The sequence below is a fragment of the Peromyscus maniculatus genome, chromosome 22 (assembly GCF_049852395.1).
Source record: "Peromyscus maniculatus bairdii isolate BWxNUB_F1_BW_parent chromosome 22, HU_Pman_BW_mat_3.1, whole genome shotgun sequence".
NCBI lineage: Eukaryota > Metazoa > Chordata > Mammalia > Rodentia > Cricetidae > Peromyscus > Peromyscus maniculatus.
The window spans coordinates 11,916,908-11,930,811 of NC_134873.1; the positions used below are offsets into that span (position 1 = coordinate 11,916,908).

The following is a 13,904-nucleotide window of genomic DNA, read 5'->3' on the forward strand; positions in this document are numbered from 1 at the left end:
AATCTGACCCGGTCCCTGCCGCGCCTGATCAGCCAGAGGAGCAGGAGGGACCGTGATGCGCCTGGGACAGCGCTTGGGTATCCTGCTTCCCCGAAGCTTTTGCAGCCTCAGAGCCCAATTCAGACCAGGGCGGGGCTCTGAGCACAGAACAGCAGCCCTTCACCTTCCAACCCCTACTCTCCAGACCTCAGCAAATAACCTGAGTAGAGGGCAGGAAGGAGACCCAGAACCCGACCGTCCATTTCCCCACTATTTCCACTGTCAGCCCCACTCCATTAACCCAAGCCCGCTGCCCTCACCTGGGCCCTGCTGAGAAGGGAATAAATGCCAGAGGTGACCTGTCTTTGATGTTTTCAGGGTCAAAGCGGAAGGGGTCATAGACCTGCAGAAGACATTGAGCCAAGGTAGATGAGTGACCTTCCAGTACAACTAGGGGCAGAGTTCAGAGTGTTCTCGGGGAGGCGAGGTCTGATTTCCTAGATCAAAGCCACACCTCTTCCCCTAGTATCCCTACCACACGATGTGGGAAAATAGGGGGTAAGACAGGCAGCACCTCAGGGTCCGGCCACACAGATGGGTTGTGATGAATCCCAAAGATGCTGATGAGGCAGGCGACACCTGAAGGAGAGAAGGGGGTTGTACCGACAAGCCTGTGCTGCCTACCCTGGACCCTTATTCCCTGTCCTATGTGCACCTTTAGGGATGACCCGGCCATCTGGGAGCACAACGTCCTGAGTACAGCATCGGGAGATGACAGGGACCGGGGGATGCAGCCGCATACTCTCCTTGATGCACATGGTCAGGAAAGGCATCTGGTTCAGGTCGTCCCTAAGGAAACCCTTTGAACTATTACTCAAGGAGCAAGAGAGAGAGAGACTGGAAGCCCACGTGGATCAGTGAAATGTTTTCTCATCAAGGTGGACCAAATATGTGGTAACTGGAACAGTAGAGAATTAGGAAGTGTTCTAAATTGGGACTGATTTCCTGCCAAGCTGTAGCCTTCTGACCAGTCCTTAGCCTGGTCCCTCCCTGGTCTCTGGAGCCACAGTGGAGGTGAACACAAAACAGGTGGGAAAGCCACTGTAGGAGGGATGAATGACCCAGGGGTCCTGGGCAGCACATCGACTGCCATTTTGTTTTATTTTATTGAGACAGAGACTCTCCACACAGCCTTGGCTACCTTGGAACTTGCCATGTAGACCAGCCTGACCAGGAACTCAGAGGGCCTCCTGTCTGTCTCCCGCATGCTGGGATTAAGAGTGTGTGCCATTTTATTTGTAAGTGTGTGTGTGTGTGTGTGTGTGTGTGTGTGTGTGTGTGTGTGTATTTATGAGTGCAGGTCAGGGCTTCAGATCCACTAGAACTGAGTTCCTGTTGGTTGTGAGCTACCAGATGTAGATTCTGGGAACCAAACTTTTCAAGAGCAGGAAGTGCTCTTAATAGCTAAGCCATATCTCTAGCTCCAGCACACTTTAATGCCCAAATATCACCTATGAGTTCCTGAACATAGCACTACATAAGATCTAGGGTACAGGAGAAGAATAAACACTCATGGAAGAAAACATCTATTGGAAAGAAAAAAGACTAGGGGAAGTACTTTCACTGAACACATGCAAAAAATCACCAACTTTTCCTTATTTCTGTTCTCTCAGCAACACAATTTTTTCTGTTTCAAAGCCAACAACTGCTTTCTTGCTAGCCAGCCTTGGTACCAGGTCTGTTCTCTGGGCTCACATTCTGTGCCCATGAGCAAATATAGGAAAATCATCAAAGAGTGACTCAACCCCTACTTGAGGAGGAGAGCCAAGGAGAGAGGAATGTGTCAGGAAGGCGTATTCTCACCATTCAATCTCCTCAGGCTCTCGGTCCCTCAGCAGCTCCTGCACCTCCTGCCGGCATCGCTCCTGGTACTCTGGGTGCTTTGCCAAGTTGTACAGGACCCAGGAGAGCCCACTGGCTGTGGTGTCATGGCCTGAGGGACAGACAGGCATGGGTCTCTGCACTGCTTCAGCACTACTGAGTGGACAGCACCCACGTAATTAAGTCCAGGAAAGGATGGAAAAGGGAAAGGGTAGAACCGTAGGATTCCAGGTCCTCCCAACAAGTCTCAAGATGGAGAAACTCCTGCCTCCTCCCTAGTCCCACACTGGGACCCTCACCCTCAAACATGAAGGTGTCAGCCTCTGCTCTGATGTCCTCATCTGACAGCTCCTTTCCATCTTCATCCTGGAGACCAAGCAAGACCCACGAAATCTCAGAAGTTCTGAAAATTTCTGTGTTTAAACTATGACATTTTCAAAGGATCTGTTGTTCAGCCAGAAACCAAAGGCCACCCACCACTGCATATCTCTTGGCTATTACTATTGGTACATAACTTCCCAGGCTTTCTGCTGTTTCCTGTGTTGTTCACAGTTGGAAGAGCCAGCAACTTATACATAAAATGTCATCATGTTTCTGCTTGATGAGGAATTTATGGAAAACCAACAGTGACTTGATACGTAAGATGACTGTATGGCATCTTGCCTTGGGAATCAGAAGTAAATCTTTATTCCAAAGACTTCTATCTATATTCAAAAATGCTAGATCCAGGGAACCTTATCCCACCTGTTGAAACATGGTTTGCAAATCTACAGACTTTGCCCTGAAGAGAAGCTGTTTAACTCTAGAACAAAGTTTTCTCTCTCTTCCCTTCCTCCTTTCCTCCCTCTCTCCCTCCCTCCCTCCCTCCTTCCCTCTTTGTTCACCATTTACCACCTTGAGGGGAACTAGATTCAGGTGTACTTGTTATTCAACATGAACCACAGATGATAATGCACTGCCCTTTCTCTGTGATGTAAACCCTGCTGGCACATACAGCTAAACACTTCATCTCCTGGAAAGGGGGAAAATGGAGAAGCCATTGCTGCATCTTATTCTGGCTGTGCCTGTTGCCATGACTAATTAAGGGCTGCTGTGATTACTGACTTGAAGCAGTTGCCAGCATATGTGCATGTACAGACATAAATGCCCTACAGTGATGTATTAACCTGTAAAGTGCTCAGGCTTTTCACAGTTTCAGCCTTGGCAGTTTCCTGAAGTCTGTATTCCAGGATCATCGCTAAAATCTGCCTATGCATGCCATGTCTCTCCCAACCCCACACCTGCATGGCTCCACAGTGCCCCCTGTATCAAGCTCATGTTATTTGACTTGACATTTGGCATCGATATTCATCCTGCTTCTTGATATGCCCACCTTGACCAACAGCAGCACATCAATGAAATCCAAAGTCTTGTTCTCAGCCTTGGACTTTAGGAAATCATCCAAACCCTGATCTGGGAGGGTGCAGCGCCGCTTCTGGATGACAGCATCAGTGAATTTATGCACCAAGTTGCAGGCCTTACGGAAGCGCATCCCATCGGGGGTGAGATTGTACAGCAGGTCAATGTACAGCAGAGGCTGTTGGTGCCTTTTGACCACTAGAGCACTGAGCTCCAAGATGGCAGCAATATAGTCACTAGGCTTCCTTCAGGATTTGGACAGAGGAGACAGCAATTTAAAATACATGAATCTTGTGCTTCTTACCAGCAGCCAGGAGCCATTGGGAATGGAGTAGCCAGGAACAGTTGGCCACAGAAGAAGAGTGGAATGAGCCCTGAGATTCAACTCTCAACAAGCTCATCACATCTCTGTGAGCTGCCTCCACACCCGTAGGCCCCCAAACCACAGTGTGGACAGCTCTCAATACTGACTTATTATGAAGACACTAGATGAGTCAACAGTGGCAACATTGATACTGATAGGTGAGCTGAATGAGGTCCAAGCTAGATGAGCAGTTTAAGGAAGGAGGTATCACTAGCTCTGCAACTTAGAATTAACTCCCTAAGGTGTGTGTGTGTGTGTGTGTATTCTTGAACTTTATTTATATATTATATATTTATTTATTTAAATTTTATATTTATTTAAATATTTAAATATTGGTAACTTATTTATTTCATATTTTTTGGTATATAATTTATTTATTTTGTTGGGCATGGCAGCACATGACTTTAATCCCAGCACCCTGAAGGCAGAGCCAGGTAGATCTCTGTGAGTTTGAGGTCAGCCTGGTCTACATAGTGAGTTTCAGGCCAGCTAAGGATACATAGTGAGACCTTGTCTTAAAAAAAGTATTTATTTTTATTTTATGTGTTTTGCCTGATGTATGCATTTGTATACCGGTGTCCTTGAAGGGCAGAAGAATGTGTTGGGTCACCTAGAACTGGAGTTACAGATAGTTGTAAACTTCCATGTGGGTGCTGGGAATCAAACTCGGGTCTCTGCAAGTGTCAGCTCTCCAGCTCTCCTATAGAATATTCAAGGCCATAGAACTTCAAGATGTGGGGGCTAGGGAGGAATGTCTTAGGACATTATGTATGTTCTTGATGGGGATAGTCTATCTGTTAGCCTCTTTGTTTGTCTGTCTGTTTCTAGATGTTATGAGGTGTCAGACTCTTTTAACAGGTGCTCCTGGCTGTGATTTGCTGTTATACAGGCTCAATGGAGCCGACCGACCATTTACTAAGGCTTCCAAAACCACAGGCCAGAATCAGCCTGCCCTCATTTCAAGCTCTCTCAAGTACTTTGCCACACTCTTGGAAATATGACTAGCACAAGAAATATGACAAACACCTTCATAGTTTCCCTAGAACCATAGACTAAAAGTACTCCTGCCTTACACTGGCCGTTTGATCCCTTGAATTTCATTTCTAAGGTGCCTCCCCATTTCCTCTCCCACCAGTTCTGCTTGTCACCATCTCTGTGGCTTTACTGAAACAATCCTACCTCCTGTGAGGAAGAGCCACTTTCTCCTTTCCCATGTCTTTCAGTGTTGGTTCTGAACCGCCTCCTCTAGGGAGGCCACTCTAGTCCTCCTAGTCTGTCCTCCCTCCTTTTGGTCCATGACCCAGGTTCTGAGGCCCAGAACAAAGACTCACTCCTGACAGTTGCTGTTAAAACTGAAGACACATTTCTGCAGACTGTCCAGAGTCATGAGGCTGACATGTTCAAACATGTCCAGACGGGCGCTGCCTTTGGAGATCATGTGCTGCCATTTGGCCTGGCAGAAGGAGAGAGGACAGGGATTAAACCTTGGCTCCTTGAGACCCTGCCTAATCAAAACCCCTGACCCAGAACCAGCCTCTTCATCTTATGCTCCAACCACACAAAACCAGGAATAGCCAGGGTGTGGAAATGAGGGTTCCAGGGACTCACGTGCATGATGTTGGTGCTGTCATTGAAAATCTTCACATACGGCTTCAGGATGTTGAAATGAAAGGCGGGTGTCAACATCCGCCGGTGGCGGCTCCACTTGTCACCAGCACTCAGCAGGAGCCCATCCCCTGATGGAGCAGCCATAGTATTAGGCAAGAGTAGACTTTTCCCTGACCCCTAAGGGTGTCCTTTGCCCCTCGCCTGCAGATACTCACCCAGCCAAGGTTTCAGAAAGCTGTAGAATATCACATCCTTGAGAGAAACTGCAGCTGACATGAACAAGGACAGTTGGGGGTCACAGAGTCAGTGAGGGCAGACCATGGAAGGTGGGTGGGAATCCCTCCCAGGAGTCTGTCCTTCACCTCCAAAGTCCACATGCCATGAAGAGAACCAAGGACAGAGGAAGCAAAATGAAGTTGAAAATGAGAGAAGACTAGACCAGGCAATAGCAATAGCAGCATGTAAGACAAAGGTATGGCCTGACATGCTACATTATGCTGCAGCACCAATTCACATGGCTTCTACATAGTCTAACATGTCTGCCATACCCGATCCCATCACAAAACTCTGTGACATTTAATGAAACCTAGGTCTCTGTCATCTAGGCACCCTAGGTATCTGACATTTCCTGAACAGATATGGGACACATCACAAGGACACATAAGGGTTAACCTGACATAACTACCTTGACATCTTGACCCCTTATGCTATAACATGGACCAGAGATCATCTGACAGACCTCTGTGTATACCTCAGTCAAGCTGCTGACAAGATTTGAGAATAGTTATGTATGGTGGTTTGAATGAGAATGTCTCCCAGAGGCTAATGTACACGAATATTTGTTCTCCAGCTGGAGGCACTGTTTATGGAGGTTTAACAGGTGTTGCTTTGCTGGATGAAATGCCTCACTTGCGTCGGGTTTTTGAGAGTTCATAGACTATAGCTACTCCTGGATTCCTCTTTCTTCTTTGTGTTTATGGTTGAGTATGTGATCTCTCAGTTTCCTACTCTTGTCACCATCACCATGGTGGACTCTCCCTCCAAAACCGTAATCTAAAATAAACTCTTCCCTCTATGAGTTCCCTTGGTCATGGCATTTTATCACAGCAACAGAAAAGTTAATAAGGATTGTGGTTCTTGTTGTTTCCAACACTCAAGAGGTTAAATCAAGAAAACCCAGAGTTTGAGGCTAGCCTGGACTGAGCAGCAAAACAGTATCTCAAAAAAAGCAAAAGCTCCATTAATATACCAGATGTGGCCCAGATCGTAACCCACTGATCTCACCTGGAGGTTCTTAAAGTCTTGCCTTGGATACAACATAGATAAAGTATCCATCAATTCTCAGAAGGACCCTGGATCCCAGACCTTAGATAGCCCTAAAGAGGGTCCAGAGATGAAAAACAAGAAGGCCATCTCCAATAGCTTCTCAGTACCTGCCATACCTCATATATTCAGATCTGAAGTTAAGCCCAGACATGACCACTATCATGCATCTCAGCTGCAACAAATACAAATGCAAAAAAAAAAAGAAGATGGAAATGTAATGTAAACTTGCAACAGCTGTGACCACACAGATGACATCACATAATTATGTTCACAAAATAAGCAACATGATCAGACATAAGACAGGGTATGTCCAGGTAAGAAAAATGGGGGAGCATCAGGGCCACAACCCAGCCTGCCTGCCTGATACACATTACATTATCAGCTAGAGAAATCATAGAGACCTCAGTTGTGGGCAAGCTGGAGCCAATACAGTCCACATGGAGTAAAGAGCATGCACTTCATGAATGTAGGGTGGTTTGGACTGGGGAGGTGACTCAATGGATACAGGCACTTGCCTCAAAGCCTGAGGACCAGAGTATAAATCCCCCAAAACCAGATTTGGCAGCACGTCTGTAATCCCAGTGTTCTTATGGTAAAATAGGAGCCAGATACAAGAGGGTTCTCCACCTGCCCCTGAAGCTTGAGGTCTCTCCAACTAGTGTGCATATACTTGAGTAAACAATGAGAGACCCTGTATCAAACAAGGTGGAAGGCAAGGATCAACACCCAAGGTGCCCTCTAACTCCACACGTGTTCCATGGCATACACATGCCTGCACTCACATGCACAAACATGCCCTCCCACAAGTATTTTAAAGAGTAAAGTGGGGTGGTTGGTTTAGATGCTCAAGTTCCAGGACATAATTGAAATAATTTGGCAGGCAGGGGGTGTCAGGCCCATGCCTGGCAAGGGACAGAGCTGTGGTGACTCTTCTCTTTCCCTTCTTAGCCTGGTGTGTCCCAAGATGGGAAGATGAGAATGCAGAAGGAGGCTAGGCTGAGGTGGGTGTCCTAGGGAGATTTCCGGGCCTTCACAAGACACCAACGAACATAAGGTGATCAACCAACTCAGCAGAGTTGTGCTGTGGGATGGTCTGTATGTCAAATAAAACACTGATGGCCAGTGACCAGGCAGGAAGTAGGTTGCCAGGCAGGAAGTAGGTGGGACAAGGAGAGAGGAGAATTCTGGGAAGCGGAAGGCTGAAGAGAGAGACACTGCAGCCACCGCCATGACCAGCAGCATGTGAAGATGCCGGTAAGCCACCAGCCATGTGGCAAGGTATAGATTTATAGAAATGGATTAATTTAAGCTATAAGCACAGTTAGCAAGAAGCCTGCCACGGCCATACAGTTTGTAAGCAATATAAGTCTCTGTGTTTGCTTGGTTGGGTCTGAGCGGCTGTGGGACTGGCGGGTGACAAAGATTTGTCCTGACTGTGGGCAAGGCAGGAAAACTCTAGCTACAGAGTTGGGTGGTTTGGAAATAACAGACAAGATTCTTTAATAGCCAGCCACCTGGCCCTGCTTTCAACACTACTACTTGTTGCTGTGGGATGTTAATGTATGTCCTGTGGGAGCCCTTCTTGGGTTCCTTGTGGCGTTACTCAGCAGGTTTGCATAGAGGATGATTAGGACCATGGGCCTGAGTGCAGGTGTCTGAGATGGTCTGCACTTGACTGTACTGGGGGATGGTCTGTATGTCAAGTTGCTCTGATTGGTCAATAAATAAAACCTGATTGGTCGTGGCTAGGCAGGAAGTATAGGCGGGACTAACAGAGGAGAAATAAAAGAACAGGAAGGCAGAAGGAGACGCTGCCAGCCACTGCCAGGACAAGCAGCATGTGAAGATGCTGGTAAGCCACGAGCCACGTGGCAAGGTATAGATTTGTAGAAATGCGTTACTTTAAGATATAAGAACAGTTAACAAGAAGCCTGCCACGGCCATACAGTTTGTAAGCAATATAAGTCTCTGTGTTTACTTGGTTGGGTCTGAGCGGCTGTGGGACTGGCGGGTGACAGAGATTTGTCCTGACTGTGGGCAAGGCAGGAAAACTCTAGCTACAACTTGTGCCCACAGATATAGCTTGAACAACTCCTCCTCCAGGAAGCCTCTGCATATAATTCTCACAGAGACCACACCTCTCCACTTAGCTGTCAGGGCCTCTCTCCCTCTGACAACACAAGGTTAGGGATGTCCCTGTCAAGTTCTATCTCAATAACTGACTTCCTCTAGGACAGGACCTTGGGTTGAAGACACCTGGAGACTGAGAAAAGTCCAGAACACCAAGATCCAGGTGAGTGCAGACAATAGAGTCATGTGGGAGCTGGTGAAACCATAAAGAGAAGAGAGGGGCTGACAGGGAAGAAAGGAGGGGCTGGACCACTTCAGGAGTTGAACAGAAGTATGTGGCTAGGGAATGGAAGCCCTTAGATTCCCACCACCAGCAGCTCCCATGGGTACCTGAGGCATTGAGGACAGATCGGACGATGTCAGAGTGGCACAGAGTGATGATGGGGAACATTGGGCCCATCCACATCATAAAGCCCTGGGGGTAGGTGACTATCAGCTGGGTCAGTGTCTTCATGCCCTGCTCTGTAGGAGTGACCTGCAAGCAACAGGGGGACAGTCACCTCCTGAGGTGGTTTATATCAGGGATCAAGTTGGCTGGGTGAAGAGATGCCCAGGTAGGGATGCTCATGACCTCTGGGTGTGTCTGTGATGGTGTTTCAAAAAGAATTATTATTTGCATCAGTAGACAGTGTGGACAATACCATCCAACCCACTGAAGATCTAGAGGGACTAAGCAGAGAAGGGGAAAAGTGCATCCCTTTTCCAGAGCTGGGGCACCCATCTTCTCCTACCATCAGATATCAAAATTCTGGTCTTTGAAATGTTAAGCTCCAGTGTTGTCCCACCTACAAGCTCCCAAATCATGACACATAGACTTATTATTAATTATGAAAGCTTTGCCAATAGCTTAGGCTTCTTTCTAACTAGCTCTTATAACTTTCTATTAATTTACTTTCTGCCTGGTGGCTTTATTGCCTCATCTCCATACTGCCCATCCACCTTGCTCTGGACCCCCTGGCATCTCCTCCTTCTTTCCCAGTGTCCTCTCTGCATCAAAACTCCTGCCTAGCTATTGACTATTCAGCTTTCTTTTTTTAAAATAAGATTTATTTATTATGTATACAGTATTTTGCCTGCATGTGTCCCTGTAGGCCAGAAGAGGGTACCAGATCTCATTATAAGTGGTTGTGAGTCACCATGTGGTTGCTGGGAATTGAACTCAGGACCTCTGTAAGAGCGGTCAGTGCTCTTAACCACTGAGCCATCCCTCCAGCCCGACTATTCAGCTTTCTTGTTTGTTTGTTTGTTTTTGTTTTTTTAGACAGGGTTTCTCTGTGTTGAAGATCTGGCTGTCCTGGAACTCACATTGTAGACCAGGCTGGCCTCAAACTCACAGAGATCCACCTGCCTCTGCCTCCTGAGTGCTGGGATTAAAGGTATGCACCACCACTGCCTGGTGGCCATTCAGCTTTTTTATTAAACCAATCTGAGTGATACATCTTCACAGTGTACAAAAAAGGTTACTCTACAACTCTCCAGTATTTACACTTGAGCCCCTACACACCCCTGGGTTCACATATTGTTGTTCCAAGACTGAGTTGCTCACAGCCCAGATTCCTTTTTGCAGATGGCATACTGAGGTACTCCTCCATCTCCATAAAGACATAAGCCAATTTCCATAATGCACTGTACCCCTCTCTCTTCTACCCTGCTTTACATATATGTATAGATATGCATGTATGTATACATAACTGTATTTGTGTGATAATGATGTCTTTGTCAAAGACAGACTGCACAGATTTATCTGTTATGGCTACAATGAAGCTAAAGAATCTCTGTTGCCTATTATTTTCCTTATACATTTCTATGTTTGGATACATTCAGATGCATAAATACCATGATATAACAAATCTCCTACAATATTGAGGATAGCACCATGTTGTCCAGATTTGTATAGTAGAACAACAATTGGTACCACATAGTCTAGGTGTACAGTGAACTACACCTAGTAGATTTGTGTCAGTAGACTCTGAGGTCAGCACAATCACAATACCACTTTTGGACAGATTTCTTAGAAAATGTCCTCATCACTTCTCCATATATCACTCTCTGCGTGTGTGTGTGTGTGTGTGTGTGTGTGTGTGTGTGTGTGTGTGTGTGTGTACTATTTGTTCCACTTCTCCAGAAAACTGTAACTAAGTCTCTTTCCCAGGAGCATTAGAGGTCCCTTCTGCAGCCTGTGGAAATGACACAGCTCTGTCATAAGTGAACCTGTGTCTTGATTTTGCAGGGATGAAGGGAGCCTTTCCCTCTTTCTATTCTGTTCCTCCCAGAGCCATGCCCAAGACCCAAGTGTCCACTCCAGACCCAGTGGACAAGTTAGGATATGTACCCATGACCTCTCATGTCCTAGCTGGTCCACAAGGTCTCCAGTTCTTCCCCTGGGCAAAGGGCCACACACCAGGGACCTCCAGCCTTAGCAGGTTCCAGGGGAGCAGGAGTGACCTCCAAGTCTCCATTAGGATAGCAGCTCCCACCCACAACACCGGATGCCCACCAGCCTCAGAGCATCGGGAACCTCTGTGCACAGCCCACACTGAGCCATGTGCAAGTGAAGCAGCTGGAGTCAGCCACCTAAATGGGAGATCAGATGGGAGTCAAAGTCCAAAGTGTGGGCTCAAGGGTGGGGTCAAGGGAGGTCTAGGGGGGGTGAGTGGGTAAAGGGTGGGGTCAAGGGAGGTCCAGGGGGGGTGAGTGGGTAAAGGGTGGGGTCAAGGGAGGTCCAGGGGGGGTGAGTGGGTAAAGGGTGGGGTCAAGGAAGGTCCACGGGGTGGGGGGGAGTGGACAGTTTTCATCCAGGTAGTACAACAGGGCCCACTGGTCTATCTTTGGGATGAAGAGCACGATAAGGAGGAAGTGGCCCAGGGAGGGAGGTGGGGAGTCAGCCTGCAGCTCAGCTGTCGCCAGCTGTGCCCTGCCTGTGTGCAGTTGGGGACAGAGATCAAAGATCAATACTGGAGAGCTGCAGGACAGAGATGGGCTCACACAAAGAAAAGGCCACAGTCCCCGGGAGGCCTCCAGTCCAACAAGCAGAACGGAGGAAATGTCGGGGTCTCCACTCTGTGTCTCCCACCCTGAGAACTCAGTATCCTCCAGTGTGAGGAAGAGAGTTGGAAATCCAGAGCAAACTGGGGTGGGAGCACAGGGAGGTGAGAGGGGAAGGCATACCCGAGACCATCAGCTCACCCACCCCAGCAGTCTGAGCCCCGTTCCTGGCCCCCAAAAGACCATCCACTCTGACACTCCCACCCATCCTGACGCCACACTTACCATGCCCACATGGCCCATAAGCCAGTTCCTTTTGGGAGGCTGAGGGAAACCACGGAGGTGACGGTAGTTCCCATAGGCAGCATAGATCTGGGCCAGAATTCGGGCCAGGAGCCAGAGGGCCCCAGCCAGCAGCAGGAGCTGCCACGGGGAGACCACCTCAGGCCCCAGTCCCAGGTGGGACAGGCTCAGCTGTGACATCCTGCTGGGTGGATAAATGACCAGTGAATAACGGAGGGCTAGGAAAGGGGCAGGGATCTCCAGAGACACTGGACAGAGGACAGAGCAGGAAGGAGGAGTGAGATCCCGGGATATGCAGGGGAAGAGTCTATAAGAGTAGACAAGAAAATGAGGAGGGGAAGGAGGAGCACGGGGATGAGGGGGAGGACCAGCGCTAGCAAAACATAGAGGAGGAGAGAGATTGATCTGGAGTCGACATCCCTAAATTATGCAAAATTAAAATCCAGGGCTTCAGTTATTCATAAACTACCATCCCCAAAGCCAGCTGGCTTCCTGCAGCATCCATGCTTGGCCAGCTGGCTTTCTGCCCTGCCCTGGCCTTGGGTTGTACCTTCCCTATCCCAGACTAGGTCCCTGCAATATCACCACCCCCAGCCTGGCACCTCCTCTCAGGAACAGGAATCTACCATACCTTCCCTCTCCTCTTCTGAGACTCTTTTGTCCCTGGCTTCTGGACGCTGGGAGGCTGGGCCTTTCTAAGCCAGCCAATCTCTGCCAAGCTTGGATGCCTCCTCCTTGCCTGGGAAAGTGGCCAAGATGGGGGTAGAATCAGCCTGGTGCAGAGAGGAATCATCATAAGCTGCCAAAACATGGACACCTGAAGGACTACTGTGGGACAAGGGTGATGCTGCGTTATCTATTTCCAGCACCCTTGCTCCTCCATGGATATGGTACACTAAGAAAAGGGTGAACTTGGAAATCCACAAGCTGGGAGATCAGAATCTAGCCAGCTCGGTGCCTGATCATTTCCTGAGCTCCTGTCCAGTGGGCTATGAGGATGGCAGGCACCGTTTTTCAGTACAATATGAGAAGGCTATGGGACTGAAGAGTCTGCCCACCAGCTACTCAGCCTGGTGGCGTTCAAGTCCTGCCTTCCCAGCAGAAACAAGACTTTCCAGAGCAGGAACAGAGAATGAACCCCAATTGGGGCTTCCAGGTCCAAAACTAGGCATCAAGAATACAGTTAAGACTGGGATGGTTAGAGCTGGGAAGTGCAGTCATGTGCGGGTGAGAGAGACCTTGAACAGATGGGATCCAGGGGAAGGTAAGTGTGTGTGTGTGTGTGTGTGTGTGTGTGTGTGTGTGTGTGTGTGTGTGTGTGTGTAAGCCAGAAGAAGACATCTTCTCTCCTATAGCCGGAGTCACAGGTGGTTGTGAGCAACCTGACATGAGGGCTGGGAACTGGTCCTCTGGAAGAGCAGGAACATTCTTAACTGCTGAGCTCTCTCTCTAGTTCCCTTCACTTTCTTCTTTCTTTCTTCTCTTTCTTTCTTTTTCCTTTTTTTCTTCCTTTCTTTCTTAATTTCTCTTTCTCTTTCCTCCCTCCCTCCCTTCCTTCTCCCTTTTTCTTTCTTTCTGATTTTTTTTTGAGAGAGTTTCTGTGTAGCCCTGGCTGTCCTGGAACTTATTCTATAGATCAGGCTGGCCTTGAACTCAGAGATCCACCTGCCTCTGCTTCCTGAGTGCTGGGATTAAAGATATGGACCACCACACCCAGCCCACCTCCTTCCTTTTCTAAAATGGAGTCTAAATGACATTTTAGTTAATATTTACTCTTCTGTATGACCATAATTTGTGTATTTTGTTGTTCTGAGGCAGTGTTTATGCTGTGTAGCTAAAGATGACTTAAGCTTCTAAACCTCCTAATTTCACACCTGAGTGCAGGTGTGCTCCAGAATTCTCCATTTATGCAGAATTGGAGACCAAACCC

General features: G+C 48.0%; 1 protein-coding gene across 1 annotated transcript in view; it reads right to left on the minus strand.

Moving 5' to 3' along the window:
- LOC102917070 (leukotriene-B4 omega-hydroxylase 3) overlaps positions 1-12,369 on the minus strand; it is a 12,685-nt gene extending 316 nt beyond the window's left edge. The window contains exons 1-11 of the mRNA XM_042266974.2: positions 11,957-12,369; positions 9,017-9,161; positions 5,446-5,499; positions 5,231-5,358; positions 4,954-5,075; positions 3,233-3,503; positions 2,160-2,226; positions 1,843-1,972; positions 695-828; positions 554-618; positions 300-382 (exon numbers count right to left, since the gene is read on the minus strand). Of these exons, the coding sequence (XP_042122908.2) occupies positions 300-382; positions 554-618; positions 695-828; positions 1,843-1,972; positions 2,160-2,226; positions 3,233-3,503; positions 4,954-5,075; positions 5,231-5,358; positions 5,446-5,499; positions 9,017-9,161; positions 11,957-12,154 (1,397 nt within the window). The 5' untranslated portion in view covers positions 12,155-12,369. The remainder of the gene's footprint in view (positions 1-299; positions 383-553; positions 619-694; positions 829-1,842; positions 1,973-2,159; positions 2,227-3,232; positions 3,504-4,953; positions 5,076-5,230; positions 5,359-5,445; positions 5,500-9,016; positions 9,162-11,956) is intronic.
- Between the last annotated feature and the right edge of the window lie 1,535 nt (positions 12,370-13,904).